This window comes from Armigeres subalbatus, chromosome 3 (assembly GCF_024139115.2).
Source record: "Armigeres subalbatus isolate Guangzhou_Male chromosome 3, GZ_Asu_2, whole genome shotgun sequence".
NCBI lineage: Eukaryota > Metazoa > Arthropoda > Insecta > Diptera > Culicidae > Armigeres > Armigeres subalbatus.
In genome coordinates this window covers 140,490,806-140,517,302 of record NC_085141.1, presented here as the reverse complement: position 1 = coordinate 140,517,302, position 26,497 = coordinate 140,490,806, and the positions used below count along the sequence as shown (strand labels likewise).

The following is a 26,497-nucleotide window of genomic DNA, read 5'->3' as shown; positions in this document are numbered from 1 at the left end:
TCGGTGTGTTCGTTGAGCCTCTCTCAGCAACCAGAGGTGTGCTTCAGGTGCCAAGAGTTTGGCCACCTGGCACGGAACTGCAAGGGCCCTGATAGGTCAAAACTTTGTAGAAGATGCGGTGAAGAAGGTCATAAGGCACAAAGCTGCAAAAAGCCACCGAAATGCCAGATCTGTAGAAGCGATGAGCGCAGAGACCATGTTACTGGTGGTCAAAAATGTCCAGCGATCAAACAGGCGATGTCAAGTAAATTACAGTGGAGGTAATACAAATTAACCTCAACCACTGTGATACTGCGCAGCACCTGCTGTGGCAATCTGCGAGGGATTCGAAATGCGACGTTGCAATCATCTCTGATCCATACCGGATCCCACCAGGAAACGGTAATTGGGTAGCGGATGAAGCAGGAACCGCCGCTATATGTACGGTAGGAAGATACCCATACCAAGAAATTGTGTATCGCGCAGCTGAAGGCTTCGTGATCGCCAAAGTTAACGGAATCTATATATGTAGCTACTACGCACCGCCACGTTGGACGATTGATCAGTTCAACCGGATGCTGGATAAGGTAGCAGAGGAACTTATCGACAGGAGGCCAGTCGTCATTGCTGGGGACTTCAACGCCTGGGCAGTAGAGTGGGGCAGTCGTTGCACTAACCCTAGAGGTTGGAGTCTACTAGAAGCATTTGCCAGGCTCAATGTAGACTTGATTAATGAAGGTTCGACGAGCACATATCGAAGGGATGGCAGAGAGTCCATCATTGATGTTACCTTCTGCAGTCCTGCCTTAGCAAGGAACACGAACTGGAGAGTCTGCGAGGACTATACGCATAGCGACCATCAAGCGATCCTGTATTGTGTCGGAGGGAGGGTACACTCGGAACCACGCGAGAGCAGTATCAAGGAGCGAAAGTGGAAGACAGAATCCTTTGACAAGGATGTGTTTGCGGAAGCAATGCGATTCGAGCGCAATCTTCAAAATCTGAGTCCAGACGAGCTGGTTGCAGCATTGACCCGAGCCTGCGATGCAACCATGCCGAGAAAGGTACAGCCACGGTATGCACGTAGGCAAATCTATTGGTGGAATGAAACGATCGCAGAACTCCGTCGTAGCTGTTTTCGAGCAAGGAGGAGGATGCAGAGAGCCCGCAGCGATGTAGAAAGAGAAGACCGCAGACCAGTGTTTAGGGCGGCCAAAGCCGCTCTTAAAAAGGAAATTAGGCTCAGTAAGGCAGCTTGCATGAAAGAGCTCTGCCACAACGCGAATGCAAACCCATGGGGGGATGCATACAGGGTCGCTATGGCTAAGATTAAAGGCCCAGCGATACCGCTAGAGAGGAGCCCAGAAAAACTCAAAGCAATTATTGAGGGACTGTTTCCGTATCACGAAGCACCAGTCTGGCCTCCCACACCTTATGGTGAGGCCAACACCAGCAGAGATGAAGCCCGTGTCACTAACCTCGAACTAGTTACGGCAGCAAAAAGCCTAAAAACTAATAAGGCTCCGGGACTAGATGGCATCCCCAATCTGGTCTTGAAAACGGCGATCCAGGTCAACCCGGACATGTTTCGCACCACATTGCAGAATTGCATAGACGAAGGAAACTTTCCCGAGTGCTGGAAGCGGCAAAAGTTAGTACTGTTGCCGAAGCCGGGTAAGCCACCCGGAGATCCATCGGCCTACAGGCCTATTTGCCTGCTAGACACGGTCGGAAAACTCCTTGAGAGAGTCATCCTTAACAGGCTGGCGATCCACACAGAAGGTGCAAACGGATTATCAAGCATGCAGTTCGGGTTTCGGAAGAGCAGGTCCACAGTTGACGCCATCCGGATAGTCGTCGAAGCAGCTGAAGCAGCCAAGAAGCAAAGTATGAGAGGAAACCGCTACTGCGCTGTGGTAACCTTAGACGTGAAAAATGCGTTCAACAGTACCAGCTGGGAAGCAAGGGTTCCAGGGTACCTGTGCAGAATTCTGAAGAGTTACTTCGAGAATAGGACGTTGGTCTACGAAACACACGAAGGCCTGAAGAGAATAGGCATAACAGCGGGTGTTCCCCAAGGCTCCATTCTGGGGCCGACGTTGTGGAACGCGATGTACGATGGGCTGTTGCAGCTAACACTACCAAGAGGTGTGAAGATCGTTGGGTTTGCGGACGACGTGGCTCTCATGGTATTAGGTGAAACAATAGAAGAGGTAGAAGTACGAGCAGGGCAGGCGATAGAAATAATCGAAAACTGGATGTGCGGGAAAAAGCTGGCATTGGCCCATCACAAAACCGAAGTGATGATGATCAGCAACCGAAAAGCAGTACAGCATAGTACGATTACGGCCGGAGAAGCCACCATCGCCTCAAAACGAGAGGTAAAGCACCTCGGGGTAATGATCGACGACCGGCTCAATTTCAATAGCCACGTTGATTATGCTTGCGAGAAGGCAACTAAAGCGATCACAGCTTTGACCAGAATCATGTCAAACAGTTCCGCGATTAGTAGCAGTAAGAGAAGACTCCTGGCCAGCGTATCTACGTCAATTCTCAGATACGGAGCTCCTGTCTGGGCGGCTGGTGAAATCACGAGAAGGAACCTTACTCGGCTCAATAGCACCTATAGGCTGATGGCCATGAGAGTGGCAAGTGCATACCGTACCATATCGATGGATGCGGTCTGTGCCATAGTAGGAATGACCCCCACACACATTTTATTGGAGGAGGACTGTGAGTGCTACAGATTGCGAGGAACGGTTGGTGCTCGCATATTCGCGAGAGCCGATTCGATGAGGAAGTGGCAGCTGGCTTGGGACAGTAGCTCGAAAGGAAGGTGGACATGTCGGCTCATTCCGAACCTGTCATTGTGAGTGGACAGAAAACACAGGGAAGTCAACTTCTTTTTCAACACAATTCTTGTCGGGACATGGATGTTTTAGGAAGTATCTGCACAGATTCGGACACGCAGAGTCCCCCCTTTGTCCGACCTGCCTGAACTGTGAGGAGACACCGGAACACGTGTTTTCGACTATCCTAGATTCAGGGCAGAGCGAAGTGTGATTTCAGCGGGCAGCGCTCGTATTATAAATCCCGAGAACATCGTGTAAGAAATGTGCAAGAACGAGAATACGTGGAACGAAATAGGAAGAGTGGTAACGCAGATCATGAAATCGCTGCAGCGAAAATGGCGTGAAGACCAGAGGGTGTCTGGAAGCGATCATAATCGGTCGGTCGGTCACGGGGAAGCTTCCGTCGTCGGGGAACTTCCTGTCGGTGTAGGATAGATCCGCCGCCGGGGACTATCTGAGTGAATCGCGATCCAGTTGGGAGCTTAATGGCTCAAGAATACAGAAGATTAATATCGAAGAGTTTCCGCCGCCGGGGAGCCTCTAGTCGGAGTAGGCTAGATCCATCGTCGGGGACTAGGTCGAGTAGAACGTGACGCATTGGTAGCACTGGTTTCGGGTCGTCGGAGCACCATTGAACCGGACGCTATGCTCCACCCGGAATCTCTGGATCGACTTCGGCACTCGGACCGGTCACTCGCTGAAGTAAGGCTTCCAGACCTGCGCCGATCTGGAAAACACCAGAAATGTTAAAAGTGGTAAAAGATATTCAACAAGTCTTGCACAGAAGCAAGTCGTCGGTTCCGAGGGAAGTTCCAACGTCAGGGAACCCCTGTTGGAGTAGGATAGATCTGCCACCGGGGATCATCTGAGTAGCCCGCGATTTAGCTGAGAGCTAAATGGCTCAACGAAAAAGTGCAGGAAAAGTCAAGAAAATTATGCTGGGAGCCGAACGGCTCAATGTTAACAAAAGTTCCGTTCGGGAGAGTTTCCGCTACCGGGAAGCTTCTAGTCGGAGTAGGCTAGATCCACCGCCGGGGACTATGCTGAGTAGTTCGTGACGCGTCGAATAATCGGTTTTGGGTAGTCGAAGCGCCAGTGAACCGGACGTTATGCTCCACCCGGAATCTCTGGACCGACTTTGGCACCCAACCGGTTTCCCGTTGAAGTGAGAAAGTGCCTCGGACTATCTAGGTGAGACATTAGTGTTGGACACGCAATAAACTTCCACGGGTCGTCGGTTTTCGGGGAAGCTCTCGCCGCGGGGGACTTAACGTCGAAGTATGATAGACTCGCCGCCGGGGACTATCTGAGTAGGCTGCTAACACGTCGAGAGCTAAATGGCTCAAAGATACAGTGGTGCTGAATGGCATGAGGAAGAGAGACAGTGAGCGTCAAAGATTAAGAGACGCGCAAACCGAATGAAAAATGCTTCGATGAGAAAATGTAGCGAACTAGCTGTGCTAGCTAGAGGCTGAACACGTGAAGTGCATGAGCACAGCCCCCCTCCGAAGTATTGACATCCAGTAAGTCCCGGGGAACAGGGCATGTGAAGAGAGGGTAACTCAAGTAACCTTCTGTTACTTGGGTGGGTTTAGTGGGTTCGGCGGGCCAGCCTTCTGCCGACTGCGCCAACCCCACTCCCTGAGTGATAATTTCAGGTGTCTGTATGCAGATTTGCCTTCATCCCTCTATAATAATAAAAAAAAAAAAAAACACACACACACACACACACACACACACACACACACACACACACACACACACACACACACACACACACACACAGACATCACCTCGATTCGTCGAACTGAGTCGATTGGTATATAACACTATGGGTCTCCGGGCCTTCTATAAAAAGTTTGTTTTTGGAGCGATCATATAGCCTTTACCGTATACTTAGTATACGAGAAAGGCAAAAATGGTAAAATTTTCGATCCCATAGTCCGATATGGCCAATTTTCAATAGGAAACAACGGGACAGGATTCTACGTCGAATGCAACTTGTTGTGAGCAAATCGGTTAAGGATAAGTGCCCGAAAAATGAGTGACATTTTTTACGCGTTTTTTTTTTGTATGAATTTGTATTTTGGCCATAACTTTCGATCCCATAGTCCGATCTGGCCAATTTCAAATAGGAAACAATGGGACAGGATTCTGCGTTGAATGCAACTTGTTGCAAGCAAATCGGTTGAGGATAAGTGCCCGAAAAATGAGTGATATTTTTTACGCGATTTTTTTGTATGAATTTATATTTTGGCCATAACTTTCGATCCCATAGACCGATCTGGCCAATTTCAAATAAGAAACAATGGAACAGGATTCTGCGTCGAATGCATTTTGTTGCAAGCAAATCGGTTGAGGATAAGTGCCCGAAAAATGAGGGACATTTTTACGCGATTTTTTCGTATGAATTTGTATTTTGGCCATAACTTTCGATCCCATAGTTCGATCTGGCCAATTTCAAATAGGAAACAATGGGACAGGATTTTGCGTTGAATGCAACTTGTTGCGAGCAAATCGGTTGAGGATAAGTGCCCGAAAAATGAGTGACATTTTTGAGTAGTTTTGCGCACACACACACACACACACATACACACACACACACGCACAGACATCACCTCGATTCGTCGAACTGAGTCGATTGGTATATAACACTATGGGTCTCCGGGCCTTCTATAAAAAGTTTGTTTTTGGAGCGATCATATAGCCTTTACCGTATACTTAGTATAAGAGAAAGGCAAAACCATTGTCAACAAAACTAAGGCAGGCAACTCCATCCAGAATCGGATTATTATGTCTGTTACAACTATTTCTGTGTGCATTCGAACTCATACGCAACATAGAAAAAGACGTCCATGGTATGGAAGGATAATAAAGAGTTGAATTCGCAGAATTGTTGCCATTATTGATGTAATCTATGTGCAATCTATGTGTATGTGCCATGTGCACTAGACTGGCCCAGATTAGTATGGGGAGAAAAAAATAATGTCGAATTCCACGGGGCACCCCCCAGAATTGTGTCTTTGGGTGAGAAAATCAATCTCTGAAAATTTCAGCTCAATCGCTTGTTGCATAAGCTGGCGCATTTGATTTGAAGTTTGTATGGGGATTTCAGCCAAAATGTATAGGAAAATACACCTCCGTCACTCATTCGATCTGGAAATTGGTTCTGATTGCTCGATTGACCTCAGAATTGCAAAAACGGCAGTTGGTATGCTACATAGCAATTTCACAAAACATTGCATGATGATTAAATGAACTTTTATATAGTTTATATAGTTTTATATAGAAGCTCTCGCCGCCGGGGGACTTCCCGTCGGAGTAGGATAGATTCGCCGCCGGGGACTATCTGAGTAGACTGCGAACACGTCGAGAGCTAAATGGCTCAAAGATACAGTGGTGCTGAATGGCATGAGGAAGAGAGACAGTGAGCGTCAAAGATTAAGAGACGCGCAAACCGAATGAAAAATGCTTCGATGAGAAAATGTAGCGAACTAGCTGTGCTAGCTAGAGGCTGAACACGTGAAGTGCATGAGCACAGCCCCCCTCCGAAGTATTGACATCCAGTAAGTCCCGGGGAACAGGGCATGTGAAGAGAGGGTAACTCAAGTAACCTTCTGTTACTTGGGTGGGTTTAGTGGGTCCGGCGGGCCGGCCTTCTGCCGACCGCGCCAACCCCACTCCCTGAGTGATAATTTCAGGTGTCTGGAAGCAGATTTGCCTTCATCCCCCTATAAAAAAAAAAACACACACACACACACACACACACACACACACACACACACACACACACACACACACACACACACACACACAGACATCACCTCAATTCGTCGAACTGAGTCGATTGGTATATAACACTATGGGTCTCCGGGCCTTCTATAAAAGGTTTGTTTTTGGAGCGATCATATAGCCTTTACCGTATACTTAGTATACGAGAAAGGCAAAATGGTAAAATTTTCGATCCCATAGTCCGATATGGCCAATTTTCAATAGGAAACAACGGGACAGGATTCTACGTCGAATGCAACTTGTTGTGAGCAAATCGGTTAAGGATAAGTGCCCGAAAAATGAGTGACATTTTTACGCCGTTTTTTTGTATGATTTTGTATTTTGCCCATAACTTTCGATCCCATAGTCCGATCTGGCCAATTTCAAATAGGAAACAATGGGACAGGATTCTGCGTTGAATGCAACTTGTTGCAAGCAAATCAGTTGAGGATAAGTGCCCGAAAAATGAGTGATATTTTTACGCGATTTTTTGTATGAATTTATATTTTGGCCATAACTTTCGATCCCATAGACCGATCTGGCCAATTTCAAATAAGAAACAATGGAACAGGATTCTGCGTCGAATGCATTTTGTTGCAAGCAAATCGGTTGAGGATAAGTGCCCGAAAAATGGGTGACATTTTTACGTGATTTTTTCGTATGAATTTGTATTTTGGCCATAACTTTCGATCCCATAGTCCGATCTGGCCAATTTCAAATAGGAAACAATGGGACAGGATTCTGCTTCGAATGCAACTTGTTGCGAGCAAATCAGTTGAGGATAAGTGTCCGAAAAATGAGTGACATTTTTGAGTAGTTTTGCACACACACACACACACACACACACACACACACACATAATAATATCGCACAGACATCACCTCAGTTCGTCGAACTGAGTCGATTGGTATATAACACTATGGGTCTCCGGGCCTTCTATAAAAAGTTAGTTCTGGAGCGATCATATAGCCTTTACCGTATACTTAGTATAAGAGAAACGCAAAACCATTGTAAACAAAACTAAGGCAGGCAACTCCATCCAGAATCGGATTATTATTTCTGTTACAACTATTTCTGTGTGCATTCAAACTTATACGCAACATAGAAAGGACGTCCATGGTATGGAAGGATAATAAAGAGTTGAATTCGCAGAATTGTTGCCATTATTGATGTAATCTATGTGTAATCTATGTGTATGTGCCATGTGCACTAGACTGGCCCAGATTAGTATGGGAGAAAAATAATGTCGAATTCCACAGGGCACCCCCAGAATTGTGTCTTTGGGTGAGAAAATCAATCTCTGAAAATTTCAGCTCAATCGCTTGTTGCATAAGCTGGCGCATTTGATTTGAAGTTTGTATGGGGATTTCAGCCAAAATGTATAGGAAAATACACCTCCGTCACTAATTCGATCTGGAAATTGGTTCTGATTGCTCGATTGACCTCAGAATTGCAAAACGGCAGTTGGTATGCTACATAGCAATTTCTCAAAACATTGCATGATGATTAAATGAACTTTATATAGTTTTCGGCTGATTTATTAGGAGCTGATTTGTGTATTTTTGGATTTTTTTATCGAATCGCACCAGCCGAAACCTATATAAAAGTTCATTCAATCATCATACAATGTTCTGTGAAATTGTTCTGTAGCATACCAACTGCCGTTTTTGCAATTCTGAGGTCAATCGAGCAATCAGAACCAATTTCCAGATCGAATGAGTGACGGAGGTGTATTTTCCTATACATTTTAGCTGAAATCCCCATACAAACTTCAAATCAAATGCGCCAGCTTATGCAACAAGCGATTGAGCTGAAATTTTCAGAGATTGATTTTCTCACCCAAAGACACAATCCTGGGGGGTGCCCCGTGGAATTAGACAACTTTTTGTTTCCTGGGCCAGTCTAATGTGCACCATCATGGCGATGAAAACGTCATCTAAATTGCTAGGTGAATCAGAATGTTGAGTGTAAGAGAAAAGTAAAATCTGCAATCTATGATTAAAATAAGTTTTATGAGCACAATAATTAATAAACAGCTTAACATTCAACATGATGGGACGCGCACTCTTGACACAAAAACTTGAAATTATAAAAACACAAATAAAGCTGAAAATAAATATAGAGACCACCTACTAAACATGTGGAGGTTCAACCTAAATTATACAGTAGTATTTTATGGGCAGTAGGTCTTAAAAACGGAATACAGTCGATAACATGATTAGGAGGAACACAATGAGTGTAAAAATGTTATAAATATATTGAATAAAATGTCTCCCTGCCGTACACGTAAAATCGATTCGGAGATGACAATTTGGATGTTTGGTCGGGTTGGTTTTGACAATAAAATTCTGTGCGTTAATTCGCATTGTATAATAAAAATATAATGAATGTTGCGAGTAATTTAAATAATTCAATAACATACGTAACATTCATTTTTCATTCCTCGGGTTAAGAGAGCCGAAAGTCCAACACTTGCAAAAAGGGGTAAGATTTGAATTGGAGGCCTTTTAATCGTTCGTAGCGCTATGGGTGGCAAGAATTGAAAGCATGTACCAAGTAAAATGGTCAATATACCAGAGTAAAAAGATGATTTGCAAATTTGTTATTTAAATGTACTTGTGGGAATCCTGCGGTTACGCAATGGTCAAGGTGAAGGTCATTTTGTTTGAGCCGGGTATCGTTCTTTCTTCAGTCCATCGGCATAGTGAACGGACGTAGGTTCCGAAGATAAAGTGGAAGTGGAAGCAAAACTGTACTAGCTGCTAGCCAATCGCAAGTTATATTGTTAGTATTGCAAATCCAAAAAGCTTCCAAAATTATAAATTTATTTTAATTTATATTGTATCCCGTAGCACTCGAGAGTTTTATAAAAGGCCCAAGTGCGCCTAAGATTTAAGCAAATATAGTATATTAACAATATAGTCCACTTCGTTATTCTCCTTACATTAGGCAAAGGACAGCACAATCACACCATCTTGCGTCACAAAAAAACTAACGCCTGAAAACGATAGCAAAGGGGTGCGATAATTACAAAAAATACACTAATTTAACATTTTTTAAATATTTAAATTGCATTTTTCGAAAATTTATTTTTAAACTCAGAAATCAAAATGGGGTCATAGGATGATTTCTAGCATAGTATTTTGAAATCTTATACTGCATATTGCACCACTCGTTTAAACACCTCTCGGAATGTCTCTTTACTACATTACTTACCTTACCGACACCGCGGTGCTACTGTGTTGTCTTTCGAGATTAGCCAGAGTGGAGCATATTGGTAATATAGTATATTTGATTTAAGTCTGAACTGTGTGTTATTGTATGAGAGATTATTGTTACTTATTTTAATGTTAATTTTCTACGGTTAATCTGTAGACAATTAACATTAAAATAAGTAACAATAATCTCTCATACAAGCCATTTGCAAGTTGATCGTTGAATAGATCCTTTGGATAGACAAATTTTGTGCAAGAAGAAAAACATCCGCGGTAGACTATTTACGCTGTCATCTAGTCCATCGTCTCAGTATATGCCATTTTTTAGTGCTAAAATTCGTCACCAGCACCATCTTAAAAGGCACGGCAAATGCTGGGTAGAGCGTACCATTGTGAGTACGACAGCTGTCCAAGCCACGACGTCAAAATCATCATAGGAGATTTTAACGCTCAGGTTGGCCAAGAGGAGGAGTTTAGACCGACTATTGGAAAGTTCAGCGCTCACCGGCTGACGAACGAAAACGGCCTACAACTAATTGATTTCGCCGCCTCCAAGAATATGGCGCAGCACCTACTTCCAACATAGCCTTCCGTATCGGTACACCTGGAGATCACAACTGCACATAGAATCACAAATCGACCACGTTCTGATTGATGGACGACACTTCTCAGAAATTATCGACGTCAGGACATATCGTGGCGCTAACATCGACTCTGACCACTACCTGGTGATGGTTAAACTGCGCCCAAAACAATCCATCATCAACAATGTTCGGTACCGACGACCTCCGCGGTACGACCTAGAGCGACTGAAGCAACCTGATGTCGCCACTGCATACGCACAGCATCTCGAGGCAGCGTTGCTGGAAGAGGGTGAGCTCGATGGGGTCCTTCTTGAGGACTGCTGGAATACAGTTAAAGCAACCATTAACGACGCAGCGGAGAGCAACGTCGGGTATATGGGACGAAGTCGACGGAACGATTGGTTTGACGAAGAGTGCAGACAGATTCTGGAGGAGAAGGACGCAGCGCGGACGGTCGCGTTGCAGCAAAGTACCCGGCAGAACGTGGAACGTTATAGACGGAAGCGGAGACAGCTGACCCGCCTTTTTCAGGAGAAGAAACGCCGCCTGGAAGAAGCGGAGTGCGAGGAGATGGAACAGCTGTGCCGTTCTCAAGAAACACGCAAGTTCTACCAGAAGATCAACGCATCCCGCAAAGGCTTCGTGCCGCGAGCCGAAATGTGCCGGGATAAGGATGGGACCATCTTGACGGACGAACGTGTGGTGATCGAAAGGTGGAAGCAGCACTACGATGAACATTTGAATGGCGCTAAAAGTACAGGTAGTGAAAGTCAAGGCAGCGGAGGAGATGACTACGTCAGTTCAGCGGACGATGGAAGCTAACCAGCCCCCATCTTGAGGGAAGCTAAAGATGCCATCCAACAGCTAAAGACCAATAAAGCAGCTGGTAAGGATGGTATCGGAGCTGAGCTCATCAAGATGGGCCCGGAAAAGCTAGCCACTTGCACAAATTGATAGTCAGAATCTGGGAAACTGAACAGCTACCGGAGGAGTAGAAGGAAGGGGTTTATGCCCCATCTACAAGAAAGGCGACAAGCTGGAGTGTGAGAACTTTCGAGCGATCACCATCCTTAATGCCGCCTACAAAGTGATATCCCAGATCATTTTCCGTCGTCTGTCACCATTAGTGAATGAGTTCGTGGGAAGTTATCAAGCCTACTTAGTTGACGGCCGTTCGACAAAGGACCAGATCTTTACTGTACGGCAAATCCTTAAAAAATGCCGTGAATACCAGGTCCCAACGCATCATCTGTTCGTTGATTTCAGGGCGGCATACGACAGTATGGACCGCATAGAGCTATGGAAAATTATGGACGAGAACAGCTTCCCTGGAATGCTTACCAGGCTGATCAAAGCAACGGTAGATGGTGTGCAAAAATGTGTGAAGATTTCGAGCGAATACTCCAGTTCGTTCGAATCGCGCCGGGGACTAAGACAAGGTAATGGACTTTCGTGCCTGTTGTTCAACATTGCACTAGAATGTGTCATGCGGAGAGCCGGGTGTAACATCCGGGGTACGATTTTCAACAGACCCAGTCAATTTATTTGTTTCGCGGATGACATGGACATTGTCGGCCGAACATTTGCAAAGGTGGCAGAACTGTACACCCGCCTGAAACGTGAAGCAACACAAGTTGGACTGGTGGTGAATACGTCAAAGACACAGTACATGCTTGTGGGCGGAACCGAGCGCGACAGGGCCCAGTGGGAAGCAGTGTGACGATAGACGGGGATACCTTCGAGGTGGTTGAGGAATTCGTCTACCTCGGATCCTTGTTAACGGCTGACAACAATATTAGTCGTGAAATACGAAGGCGCATCATCTGTGGAAGTCGGGCCTACTACGGGCTCCAGAAGAAACTGCGATCAAAAAAGATTCGCCACCGCACCAAATGTGTCATCTACAAGACGCTTAAGACCGATTGTCCTCTACGGACATGAAACATGGATAATGCTCGAGGAGGACTTGCAAGCACTCAGGTATTCGAGAGACGGGTGCTTTGGACCATCTTTGGCGGTGTGCAAGAAGACGGTGTGTGGCGGCGAAGAATGAACCAAGAGCTCGCCCAGCTCTACGGCGAACCCAGTATCCAGAAGGTAGCTAAAGCCGGAAGGGTACGATGGACAGGGCATGTTGCAAGAATGTCGGACAGCAACCCTGCAAAGATGGTGTTCGCTTCCGATTCGGCAGGTACGAGACGGCGTGGAGCGCAGCGAGCGAGATGGGCAGACCAGGTGCAAAACGACTTGGCGAGCGTTAGGCGTATCCGAGGATGAAGAGATGCGGCCTCGAACGGTGTATTGTGGCGCCAAATTCTTGATTCAGTGTTATCTGTTTAGATGTAGACTAAATAAATGAATGAATAGATTTTGATGTAACCATCGTCACCGCTAGGTGGATAAATCTGGGTTTTTGTAACAAGAACAGATATGAAATGATCATTTCCTATTTTCATGAATAATAAAAAAAACTTGTTTTGGAAAGGTACGATTTAGAACATTTCAAATAAATTATCTCTTATTTGCCTCATCTTTAGTAGAGAACGAGAATAAAAATTACTTTTAATATGTATTGAATAATTTGAGAACCTGTGGATGCCTATTTTCCATTTTTTCTTTAAAACAAATCGACTTAAACTGTTTTTAACAAATTCAATGCCGAAAACAAAAAATAAAACAGCAAGAAATATTTGAAGCATGCAAATTAAAGCAAAATCGCATCAAGCGTACAGTAATTTAAAATCATGAACTAAAAAAGACACGATCATACACGTAAAAAAACATATATTTACAAACATTTGTTTTGCTCCGTTTTTTGCATTTCATTTTCATTGCATTTTTGGAACTTTATTCCATGAAATCCTTTTATTTTAATGACAGTTTTTCTAATCCTGTCATAAGAGAAGATTATATCCGCAACTCCGACATGCAGATCGATTTGCATGGGTAATGATAGAGAAATGATTTAGAAGCTCAAAAATATGACATACGAAATATTTTTGGAAAGGTTTCTGTTAACCGTACTGCTGTTTGATCATTAGAAGATATTTTCACTACAATCTCACGACTCGCCGATAACATGTAAATACCCTTCACCTTAATTAAGCACGCCAGGACCACACATCAGAAAACAAACGCTTTTGTTGTTACACTTCCACTAGTCTAGTAGGTGTGAAACCTATCAAAATGTTTGTTTATCCGAATATCTTAGATCTGAATGTAGCAACGATACAACAATTCCATTAATTACAAAACGCTTCCCATGTTTACCAGTTCAAAAGATAATCTTCTAAATCGCAAACACCGCGTTCCTCTAGAGATCCTCCGCTAGCTGCAACATTCGGAAATGGCCAATTGCAGCTTTTGGATTTGCGAATCGCAACACGATAAGCTGTGTTTACAAAACAGACCGGTGAACCAGCTGGTGCGGCGCGGCGAGCGACGCATCGGCAACGGCGATGACTATCTGCGTGGGATGAAAGTATGCGCATGCCGGAATTCTGCGCCACGCATCGTCTCGGTTCAACGTCCGATAAAAGCGCGTGAACAAGCGAATGGCTGACTCACTCAACAGGGTCCTGCAGCGGTTATCTCCCGCGGGAACGTACCTACATAATATACGTTGTTGAATGATTATATTTTTCGTTATTGGAGGTGTAATCATGACAGGTTTTTTTTAATGCTATGTCAAACACGTGATCAAACAACTACAAAATGATACGTAGGAAGGTTCGAGATAACCTAATTATAAATATAGGTACGTTCATTTTTTTGGCAACATTTGGAACGGTGCGGTGGCCCAGTGCATTCCGATTGATAAGATTCTTCTTCCGGACCGGAGCCAGATAAGACAGAGGAGTCATAAATATGGGCCACGATTAAATTGTCGGACACTCTGGATTATGTGGGACAGCTCCAGATTAATCCAACTCGTCCGGGTTTTCAGCAAGTGCACAGACAAAACATTTATATAAGTTAGTACGGTTTCTTCAATAAAGAATAGAGTTGTTCTCGTTCATATTTTATGTCTTCTTTTTAATTTTTAAGGACTCGGACTAAAATAACAGATATTGTTCTGCATTAGTTGACATTGTATAAACTTTGTCCAGAACCTCATAACAAAGATGTCAAATGCTTCTATGAAAATTGCAGTGAGTAAAATTCATATCATAAAAAAACATTTAAAAATGTTGTCTAGTTGGTATCAAACCCTCCCTGACTAAAAAGATTATACAGAAATGAGGACAATGTGATTCTCAGTGCTTTAAAACTTGCACTCACATGTCAGGTGGTCTAAATTCCACTGCTCAAATGTGTTTAGAACATATCTACTCTCAAAACTTGTTATCAGCTCTTCAATTAACATTCTGGATAGCCTTCAACAGTTCTCACCGTTGTTCATCAACATTTCCCACTTCCATTACTTTCGCACTGCATCCGTTTCAAATCCTCAGCAACCTGACAGCGACATCACCGTCGTCATCGGCACCAACTGGTTCCTTCCACTACCCTTTTGGCTTGATTGGTTTAGCTGCTGACGATGCCGGCCGGATAGTTTCTGCTCCCGGCCTTCTCCTTCGGCGGTGGCTGTCTGACACCATCAACAGCTCACTTATCGAGTAAAGTTGGCTGGTGGTGGCAATCAGCGCGAAAACAAGTCCTGTTCTGTTTTCCCCCCGTCTCGCCAAGCATCCCATCCTTATATTGATCCGCGTTTCTGTTGCACTCTCCAGGAGAGTTCCATTGAGGAATACCCGAACGCAATGAACGTATTGTAGACAAGATGAAGCCACAAACCGAGCGATGGATAGTTTTGACAAGTGAAAAATTGAAACGATTACTCAACCGATACACCGAAAACGAGATTTTTCCTTTCTGTTTCCTCTCGGGGCGCAGGGCAAACGGAGCCTGCTTTCGCGCTTATCACCTCCATCCGAGTCGAAGGAACGGGCGGGATCGGAGCGCGCGAAGAGCCGATGAGGAGGAGGATTTTGAGTGAACGGAGCAGCAGCTTGTCCCATTGACGGGATCATTACAGCTGGCTGCTGCCGGTGCTTTTGCTCTTGCCATTAGGTGGGTGCCCACCAGAACAAGATTGATTCCTAGCTGTCATCCGTTTTAATTAGGCGGATCAGATTCGTTAACGTGGGAGATTGACTGCGTGGTATGAGGATCTGCCTGCGCAGGAATTTGTCACTCGAAAACAAGACCGAGGTTAGGGGAAATGTTGTTTGGATAATGCAGTCATGTGTGCTCGGTTCGCTTTGAGATTCCTGTGGGGATTTTGGTATTGCGGTCACACGCTCGCTTATTGAAGTAATATGTTTGCTGTTCCACTTGAAGAAGGATAAACGGCTGTGTCAACAGGTGCCGTGTTTATTTTTGACTTATGTATGCGGAATAAGCAGCGTATTATTTATTTTATAATAAAATTATGAAAATCATCAGGCTACAACTCATTTGATACGAGTTAAGTTATGTGTAAAGAGTTCTATTTCATCTTAGTTCTTTTACAGCAAATTAGGGAATAAATTTATCGAGTCGAGGATTAGAAAGAAATAACGCTCAGGGAAGAAGCTCATCATTTGGTTTGAATGTAAATCAATAGCCTACAACTCGTTTCAGAAGCTAAATTTTAAAATGAGTTGTGGGGTAAATTTGTTTTTTTTTATCTATTGCGCTTATTTAACAGGCTCAGGCGTGTGTAACACTTAACGGAGCCGAGACTCTTTATAATATTTACAATCTATATAATTATTATCAACAGTTAGTGAAGGGGAAGGGCATAGACCAAGACACTCGTGGCGACTCGAGGTAAGATTACAAAATTTCAGGACGAACGGGATTGGGCTTGAGGTTTGAGGTATTTCAGCTGCGCATCCGAGTATTTGACATCAGAATGGTGTGGCGTGCTTGAGTTATGGTTCGGTATGGGGAGGATCTTCAAAAAGGCCAAAAGCCTCATGGTACACGAAACAAGAAGACAAGAAAGTCAAGAAAAAAAAGTTTTTGGAGTAGACTTATATTTATACTGAAAATAGATTCTCAAAACGATATTGAGTTGTGCCAATATTGCACAAAACTTTCGATATGTTTGTATATTTAGTTGCTAATTACACCATTTGATCGTTGTAATGTTGGTTCCATCAACTTCGATGTTTCTGGTGGTTCTATGGCTGAATCATCTGAATGTAGAAGTAAAAGCATAAACTCTGATAAAGAGACTATCAACGACTTTCCAAGGAATTCTTGGAGCTTCTAAAATACATTTTTTAAGAAGTTGTTCACGTATTCCATATAGGTTAGGCAATTCATATGTGGGCTTCGTGGCCGTACGGTTAACGACGTCAATCGTCTAGACGCATATGTGCTATTGAGTGTGGGTTCAACTTTTCGTGAACAAAATCTTTTGAATTGGTCCAATGGGTGTTATGTGTACTGTTCGTTGTCTCATGTTAGGTGATAAGTGTTCGGTCTGAACGAACTCTGTTCGAAAACGGTGTACCTGTTTTTTTTTTTAAATTCAGTCACCAACATGTTACTCGTTCCCGGCGGGTAATATTTCCATTTGATTGGGGTATATAATCGAGTACGGAAAATGATGGATAATGTTTATATAGTTAGAAGCGTAAACTCAACTGCCAATTTGGAAACTTACGCGTGAGCAGTCGACAAAGGCACGCAAATAAACTGCGCCAATAAATGGGTGATTAGGGACTATGTCCAAGAATTTGACGATCCCTCCCCCGGGCAACTGCGAGTTGTGGTAACTGCCTAGGATGTGGTGGGATTTGACAGTGAACTCTGTTAAACTTCTATAAAAAGCTGCATGTATCCGCAAGTAGAGAGCAGAGAGCAGAGCAGAGTAGAGGAAGATTGTAAAGTTCAATAAAAATTATTGCCTATATATATTTTGGGTATTTAGCACCCGACATGGTTACTAATTTACATTTTTTTGGAAAACTCCGATGTGAATATGTACATTATGTGGAAGATTAATTTGAAAAATAAATGAAAGTAACCACTTTCCTTCGATGGAACTTAAACCCACGACCCTCAGTATGCTAGACTGGTTTAAAGCAACTAAAGTACGAAGAAGCTCCATCGGCTTTCGCAACTTAACGGCTAAGAAACCTCCCAGTTAATAACTGTGGAAGTGCTTAATGAACACTAAGCTGTAAGGCGGCTCTGTCCCAGTATTGGGATGTAATGCCAATAAGAAGAAGAAGAAGAAGAAGAACGGCGCCGGCCACATCCTTATGGTCATGATCAGGAAGGATTGTTAATCCGACTCTCGTTGCTACTAGAGACCGAGTATACCTCTGCATCTCCACAATTGTCTTAGGATAGGATATCGTATTAGTTACAAAAGATAATTTATCTGGATTCACTTTTGTAAGCGATGCGATCCATGGGATGGGAAATAACACTAATACGCTATCTCGCGACGAGTAAAAAGTTAAACCATGCACGCCCGTTGGCATATGAAAACAGAGGAGAATCGCGTTTTCGACGACCGAATGGAAGCGCAGCACTCTGTACTCACTTGTTCGATGACTACTGCAAACTATTAAAGATCGTGTTTGTTTCGACCGGAGCAAAGCGCCAAACATGTACATGAGCCACCGAACACAAGTTAGACATTTTATTACTATCCCGACGAATAAAACAAGCACTGAACTTACTTGCTCGGCTACTCTCTGCAGAATTTCCCTTTGGAAATTCTGAAAAATTTCCATTTGGAAATTCCAAAAAAATTACTTTTTAAATTTCCGCAGAATTTCCCTTTGGAAATTCCGAAGAATTTTCTTATGAAAATTCCGAATATTTTTTTTAGAAAATTCAGAAGTTTCGAATTTTGGAAATTCCGAAGAATTTCTTGTTTAAAATTCCAAAGAATTTCCCTGCGGAAATTCCGAAGAATTTCCCTGCGAGAATTCGGAAGAATTTCCCTGCGAGAATTCTGAAGAATTTCCCTGCGGGAATTCCGAAGAATTTCCCTTCGGAAATTCCGAAGAATTTCTTTTTGGAAATTCCGAAAAATTTCCCTTCGGAAATTGCGAAGAATTTCCCTTTCGAAAATTCTGAAAAAAAAATTCTTCGGGAATTCCGTAAAATTTCCCTTCGGAAATTCCGAAAAATTTCCCTTTGAAAATTCCAAAGAATATCCCTTCAGAAATGCCGAAGAATTTCCCTTCAGAAATTCCGAAGAATTTTCCTTCAGAAATGCCGAAGAATTTTCCTTCGGAAATTTCGAAGAATTTCCCTTCGGAAATTTCAAAGAATTTCCCTTCGGAAATTTCGAAGAATTTCCCTTCGGAAATTTCGAAGAATTTCCCTTCAGAAATTCCGAAGAATTTCCCTTCAGAAATTCCGAAGAATTTTCCATGCGGAAATTCCGAAAAATTTCCCTTCCAAATAATTTCCCTTAAGAAATTCCGAAGAACTTCCCTTCAGAAATTTCAGAGAATTTCCTTTCGGAAATTTCGGAGAATTTCCTTTCGGAAATTTCGGAGAATTTCCTTTCGGAAATTTCGAAGAATTTCCCTTCAGAAATTTCGGAGAATTTCCTTTCGGAAATTTCGAAGAATTTCCCTTAAGAAATTCCGAAGAATTTCCCTTCAGAAATTTCAGAGAATTTCCTTTCGGAAATTTCGGAGAATTTCCTTTCGGAAATTTCAGAGAATTTCCTTTCGGAAATTTCGGAGAATTTCCTTTCGGAAATTTCGGAGAATTTCCTTTCGGAAATTTCGAAGAATTTCCCTTCAGAAATTCCTAAGAATTTTCCTTCAGAAATTCCAAAGAATTTTCCTTCAGAAATTCCGAAGAATTTCCATTCGGAAATTCCGAAGAATTTCCTTCAAATTCGAAGAATTTCCTTCGAAATTCGAAGAATTTCCTTCGAAATTCGAAGAATTTCCTTCAAATTCGAAGAATTTCCTTCGGAAATTCGAAGAATTTCCTTCGGAAATTCGAAGAATTTCCTTCGGAAATTCGAAGAATTTCCTTCGAAATTCGAAGAATTTCCTTCAAATTCGAAGAATTTCCTTCGGAAATTCCGAAGAATTTCCTTCGAAATTCGAAGAATTTCCTTCGGAAATTCGAAGAATTTCCCTTCAAATTCGAAAATTTCCATTCGGAAATTCGAAGAATTTCTTTCGGAAATTCGAAGAATTTCTTTCGGAAATTCGAAGAATTTCTTTCGGAAATTCGAAGAATTTCTTTCGGAAATTCGAAGAATTTCTTTCGGAAATTCGAAGAATTTCTTTCGGAAATTCGAAGAATTTCTTTCGGAAATTCGAAGAATTTCTTTCGAAATTCGAAGAATTTCTCTTCGAAATTCGAAGAATTTCTCTTCGAAATTCGAAGAATTTCTCTTCGAAATTCGAAGAATTTCTCTTCGAAATTCGAAGAATTTCTCTTCGAAATTCGAAGAATTTCTCTTCGAAATTCGAAGAATTTCTCTTCGAAATTCGAAGAATTTCTCTTCGAAATTCGAAGAATTTCTCTTCGAAATTCGAAGAATTTCTCTTCGAAATTCGAAGAATTTCTCTTCGAAATTCGAAGAATTTCTCTTCGAAATTCGAAGAATTTCTCTTCGGAAATTCGAAGAATTTCTTTCGAAATTCGAAGAATTTCTTTCGAAATTCGAAGAATTTCTTTCGAAATTCGAAGAATTTCTTTCGAAATTCGAAGAATTTCTTTCGAAATTTGAAGAATTTCTTTCGAAATTCGAAGAACTTCTTTCGGAAATTCGAAGAATTTCTTTCGGAAATTCGAAGAATTTCTTTCGGAAATTCGAAGAATTTCTTTCGGAAATTCGAAGAATTTCTTTCGGAAATTCGAAGAATTTCTTTCGGAAATTCGAAGAATTTCTTTCGGAAATTCGAAGAATTTCTTTCGGAAATTCGAAGAATTTCTTTCGAAATTCGAAGAATTTCTTTCGAAATTCGAAGAATTTCCTTCGGAAATTCGAAGAATTTCCTTCGGAAATTCGAAGAATTTCCTTCGGAAATTCGAAGAATTTCCTTCGGAAATTCGAAGAATTTCCTTCGGAAATTCGAAGAATTTCCTTCGAAATTCGAAGAATTTCCTTCGAAATTCCGAAGAATTTCCTTCGAAATTCCGAAGAATTTCCCTTCGGAAATTCCGAAGAATTTCCCTTCGGAAATTCCGAAGAATTTCCCTTCGGAAATTCCGAACAATTTCCCTCCGGAAATACCGAACAATTTCCCTCCGGAAATTCCGAAGAATTTCCCTCCGGAAATTCCGAAGAATTTCCCTTCGGAAATTCCGAAGAATTTCCCTCCGGAAATTCCGAAGAATTTCCCTTTGGAGATTCCGAAGAATTTCCTTTGGAATTCGAAGAATTTCCTTTGAAATTCGAAGAATTTCCTTTGGAAATTCGAAGAATTTCCTTTGAAATTCGAAGAATTTCCTTTGGAAATTCGAAGAATTTCCTTTGAAATTCGAAGAATTTCCTTCGGAAATTCGAAGAATTTCCTTCGGAAATTCGAAGAATTTCCTTCGAAATTCGAAGAATTTCCCTTAGGAAATTCGAAGAATTTCCTTAGAAATTCCGAAGAATTTCCTTAGGAAATTCGGAGAATTTCTTTCGGAAATTCGGAGAATTTCTTTCGAAATTCGGAGAATTTCTTTCGGAAATTCGAAGAATTTCTTTCGGAAATTCGAAGAATTTCTTTCGGAAATTCGAAGAATTTCTTTCGGAAATTCGAAGAATTTCTTTCGGAAATTCGAAGAATTTCCTTCAAATTCCGAAGAATTTCTTTCGGAAATTCGAAGAATTTCTTTCGGAAATTCGAAGAATTTCTTTCGGAAATTCGAAGAATTTCTTTCGGAAATTCGAAGAATTTCTTTCGGAAATTCGAAGAATTTCTTTCGGAAATTCGAAGAATTTCTTTCGGAAATTCGAAGAATTTCTTTCGGAAATTCGAAGAATTTCTTTCGGAAATTCGAAGAATTTCTTTCGGAAATTCGAAGAATTCCTTTCGGGAATTAGAACAGTTTCCTTCGGAAATTCGAACAATTTCCTCCGGAAATTCCGAACAATTTCCTCCGGAAATTCGAACAATTTCCTCCGGAAATTCGAAGAATTTCCTCCGGAAATTCGAAGAATTTCCTCCGGAAATTCGAAGAATTTCCTCCGGAAATTCGAAGAATTTCCTCCGGAAATTCGAAGAATTTCCTTTGGAAATTCGAAGAATTTCCTTTGGAATTCGAAGAATTTCCTTTGGAAATTCGAAGAATTTCCTTTGGAAATTCGAAGAATTTCCTTTGGAATTCGAAGAATTTCCTTTGAAATTCCGAAGAATTTCCTTTGGAAATTCGAAGAATTTCCTTTGGAAATTCGAAGAATTTCCTTTGGAAATTCGAAGAATTTCCTTTGGAAATTCGAAGAATTTCCTTTGGAAATTCGAAGAATTTCCTTTGGAAATTCGAAGAATTTCCTTTGAAATTCGAAGAATTTCCTATCGGAAATTCGAAGAATTTCTTCGGAAATTCGAAGAATTTCTTCGGAAATTCGAAGAATTTCTTCGGAAATTCGAAGAATTTCTTCGGAAATTCGAAGAATTTCTTCGGAAATTCGAAGAATTTCTTCGGAAATTCGAAGAATTTCTTCGGAAATTCGAAGAATTTCTTCGGAAATTCGAAGAATTTCTTCGGAAATTCGAAGAATTTCCCTTCGGAAATTCCGAAGAATTTCCCTCCGGAAATTCCGAAGAATTTCCCTCCGGAAATTCCGAAGAATTTCCCTCCGGAAATTCCGAAGAATTTCCCTTCGGAAATTCCGAAGAATTTCCCTTCGGAAAAATTATATTTTGAGGGGGCAACAAAAAAATTGGATTCTTTAACAAATCCGAGAAGTTTTAATGATTTTTTTACATTTTAATATTCATTTTTTATTATCCCCCCCTTGAATTTTCGGAGACCAGTAGGACATAATTTAAATTAAATATTTGTTACGGCCTTATTTGCGGGAAAGAACTTGCTCTGACTTTCTTCCTAGCGCCATATTTTATTTTTTGTTAAAATCGGATCACAAGTCTTAACTATTTTGAACTTGATCTATTCTTACTCCTGCTTTAAATGTGCTCGATTCTAATGTGTATAAAACTGTCATATGACCTTAGATTACTTTGCAATGAAAATGTCCCCTGAAGAAGTCTGGAAACCTCTTCTCAATGGTGTCGAATCAATCGAATGATTTTTAAAAATATATGGCCAACTTTTAGTTTATTTCATTCGTAAGTAACTTATTCGTTCTTATTCCTTAAATGGACGAAACATTCAAAGACTTAGGGAATGCCTATCGATACTAAATTAACCTCCAACGTTCTTTTCGTTTCAAACATTGGGTCAAATACATCGTCTCTACTAGGGTCGATGTACCGGTAATAGTGGTATTAGTGACAGGTCCAAATTGTTTAATTCATATCTATTGATAGGAATATATTTCCTGTCATGTAAATATATTGGCAGAAAGCTGTTCTCTTCTATTTTTCAGGAAAAATATTGTTGATACTTCAAAATACTATTTTTTATTCAAAATCGCTTCCTCCATTAACTGGTACATGGACAAGTAATAGTGGTACTAGCTAACTTCTGTTCCTATAATAGTGAATCCCATGGGTTCCTTATGGAATTCACTATTATAGGAACGCCTCACTATTATTGGTGCAAGGGAGCCGAAAAGTTAAGGAAAAATGATGTTTTTCGATGTTTTCCGGAAAATTTGTAAACTTTTTCGTACAAATTCACCTTGTTTAAGCAAGCGCTATGTTATGAAGTAATTTGTAATAATTAAAATGCACTACATCTAGCGAAAATCGAGTTTCCACTATTACTGGTACACCACTATTACTGGCACAGTCACCCTAATGGACAAGTAATAGTGGTACTAGCTAACTTCTGTTCCTATAATAGTGAATCCCATGGGTTCCTTATGGAATTCACTATTATAGGAACGCCTCACTATTATTGGTGCAAGGGAGCCGAAAAGTTAAGGAAAAATGATGTTTTTCGATGTTTTCCGGAAAATTTGTAAACTTTTTCGTACAAATTCACCTTGTTTAAGCAAGCACTATGTTATGAAGTAATTTGTAATAATTAAAATGCACTACATCTAGCGAAAATCGAGTTTCCACTATTACTGGTACACCACTATTACTGGCACAGTCACCCTACACTGAAAACAATGTCGCAGTAATTTTAACTATGCAATAGCTCTTAAAATTACTATTTGAGTATGTTTTCGATATAAATGTAAACCTATTTATAATAACAACACTGTTGTGAGTTTTACCATGCGCATGGTTAAACTAACAACAAAGTTTAGTGAAGAAAATTTACACAACAAAAACCTTTCAGGTCACCATCGAAGCGGTCATAGTCGGTAGCGATAAATTTCTGCAAATTAATTATTAAATAGAACTTAAAAAACAGAAGATTACAGTAAGTATTTATGAGGCCTTGGTGAAAAATACATTACATCTCGCATTTTGTGTTACAGACTGCATCAGTTTCGCTCGTCGAACACAATGTCACATTCGGACATTCTGAAAGTTGTCATGGATTTGGACATGGATTCACACTGGCTCTGGCTCAACGGCAATTCGGGATGAAGAAAAAGATCCAGCGTAAGTGTCACACCGCAGCTACTGCTGCCGCAAGAACTTTCCTGCTGCTTCCGAAACAAAAAAGAGCCGGTGATGGACGAGGAAATTGGTCTGTCCGTGTTCGAGAAGGCGAAAGCCACATAAGAATTGCGCACCAATATTCATAATTGAAATAGATAATATTTGTATACATATTTGTATTTCACAAACAAGAAATAAAGCGAAATTATTTATTTACTATAAAATAAGAACATGTATAGTCAACTCTACTATGGTTCCACAATGAACATGGTAACAGCTACTGCAATGTTTACGTTGCACATGGTACTTTTGAACGAAAAAAATAGTACAATTCGTCAAGAAATGTCAAAAAGGCTCCATAGTAAAATCAACTGCAGTCATGGTTGATTTAAGTGCAAACTGTAGTCTGCACAAATCAAGTGGTAAAATGTTTTTATTTTTACCCTCGATTTAGTAGATTTTACCATGCCGCTCCTTTCAGTGTAGGAATCTTATTTCGTTTATGAAAGAAATTCAGCGACGTATACTGTTAGTGCATTCTATCTTAGGGACAAGCCAGAGCAAACGCGACGTGCGATGCGACGCGACGCGACAGTGCAATTTGACAGCCTGTTGATAATGATTGTTATTCTTTTACGTGAGTCGCGTCGCGTCGCATCGCTCGTCGCGTTTACTCTGGCTTGCTCCTTAGAGTAGTTGTCTGCAACGCAATTCTAATACCAACATTAAAATCAACATCCTCTATTACAAAAAAATCATTGTTTCGTTTGAGTATGTCACCAAAAGCATTCTCACGCTGTTTTCAGTATTTTATGCAATTCATCATTATAACTAATCTATGGTTCATTGACCCATCATGGAATGGTGGGAAGCTGCCTTTCACCAATGTACAGGTATACGTGTTTCACCTCTTCGTCCTTGACCCACATCATGTACGGCATCACAACTTTGACAATCATATGTTTATTAGTACATCCATCCATTCCAAGTAGAATTGCTTGTACTAAAAGTGACTAATAATAGCTTATTTCCTTTTGTTTGGGGTGTTTGATTCGATCCAATAATCAGGCCATATCTATGATATTTGTGAATATTATTATATGTTTTAGTAAATGGTCAGTAATTCAATGTATCTTCATTGTTTTTTCATTCATATTTTCAACTCTAAATATCACAAAGATCGAGCATGACGTCACCAACTTACAATAATCATTGGTGTCATTTTTTATCACTATCATATTTGACAACAAAATCTAAATGTTCCAGTTCATTCCTTATCAAAACCTGCCTCCATATATGTTAATTAACGGCACCGATCTTCCTGGTTCACAAATTAACGTGAAGGGCAGCATACCACTATTCGATCCTTATATGGAAGATAAACATTGTGCTCTGGTTTTCTCGATGAAGAATATCTCATTTATGTCGGCGTGCAAAACGTAAATCATGATTTTTTCGCATGATTCTAATTTCTCTCCATTCAGTGTTTCAACTCCCGCTGGTATCAGATCAATCATTATCACCGTTAAAGCAGCACAGCTGAATAAATTTGCCCACAATGAAATTCCTTCACACCTACCTTGCGGAGCTGCAGCGCGTGCACCCTCGGCTGCTGGCGATGCTGGGCGTAGCCTAGGGCTACGAGGCTGCCCCCAATCAGGCACACATATTTCACTGACGGATGCAGCAGCCATTTCCGGCCGGAATCGACACTGAAACCGCGCACTACCGTGTTTAATTTCGGTCCGAACCGGGAGCACCGTACGAAACTGTTTGTGTACATCGCCATTTTTGTTGTTGTACTAAAAAACAGTGATCTGCCAAACGGCAGCGCAAAAGCAGAAAACAGAATGGAAATATTTTGACGTTTGTGTTTTGGCGTGTGAGGCACACGGTGCGGGAAGAGATTTGGCGCAAGGGAAGAGAGTCATGTGAGAGCGTGAGCGGAGCGTGTTCATAGATGTGCCGGGTTGGAGAGCTGTACGATGTAAGAGAGCTTGTGTGATAATAACAGAGAGAATTTCGATTTCCAAACGCACGTGGTTACCAGTGATGCCATGCTGGTGAATTGGAATTTATGTTGAAACAAAAGCTAAGGAAGAATTGCAGCGGTCGCATAGAGCACTCATTTTTCGTAAATTTTGCAAATGCGAATCTAAAAATAGTTTTCACGGTGTGTTTGTCCGAAGAGGCTTATTTTCAAAAAATCAGTATCTCTAAAACACTCACTACTCGAAAGTATAGGTTTTCCTCTTTCACGTAGGTGCATTTTTAAAATGTTCTATCGGGGGTGATTTTTCCATATATTTTTGGGGAGGTTAAATCGGCTATCATTTGAGATTTCTATGGGATTTGCCCCAAAAATAGCGAAAAAAATAAAAATTGTTCTAGATCCCCCGATAGAACATTTTAGTTTACCCACTATATGAAAGAGGAGA

General features: G+C 41.4%; 1 protein-coding gene across 5 annotated transcripts in view; it reads right to left on the bottom strand.

Annotated features, from left to right (window-relative positions):
* Positions 1 to 25,876, bottom strand: part of LOC134226330 (calcium uptake protein 3, mitochondrial) — a 243,898-nt gene extending 218,022 nt beyond the window's left edge. For all 5 annotated transcript variants that reach the window (XM_062707048.1, XM_062707049.1, XM_062707047.1 and 2 more), the window contains exon 1: positions 25,639 to 25,876. In XM_062707048.1, coding sequence (XP_062563032.1) covers positions 25,639 to 25,848 — 210 coding nt within the window. In that variant the 5' untranslated portion in view covers positions 25,849 to 25,876. The remainder of the gene's footprint in view (positions 1 to 25,638) is intronic.
* Positions 25,877 to 26,497: the final 621 nt, after the last annotated feature.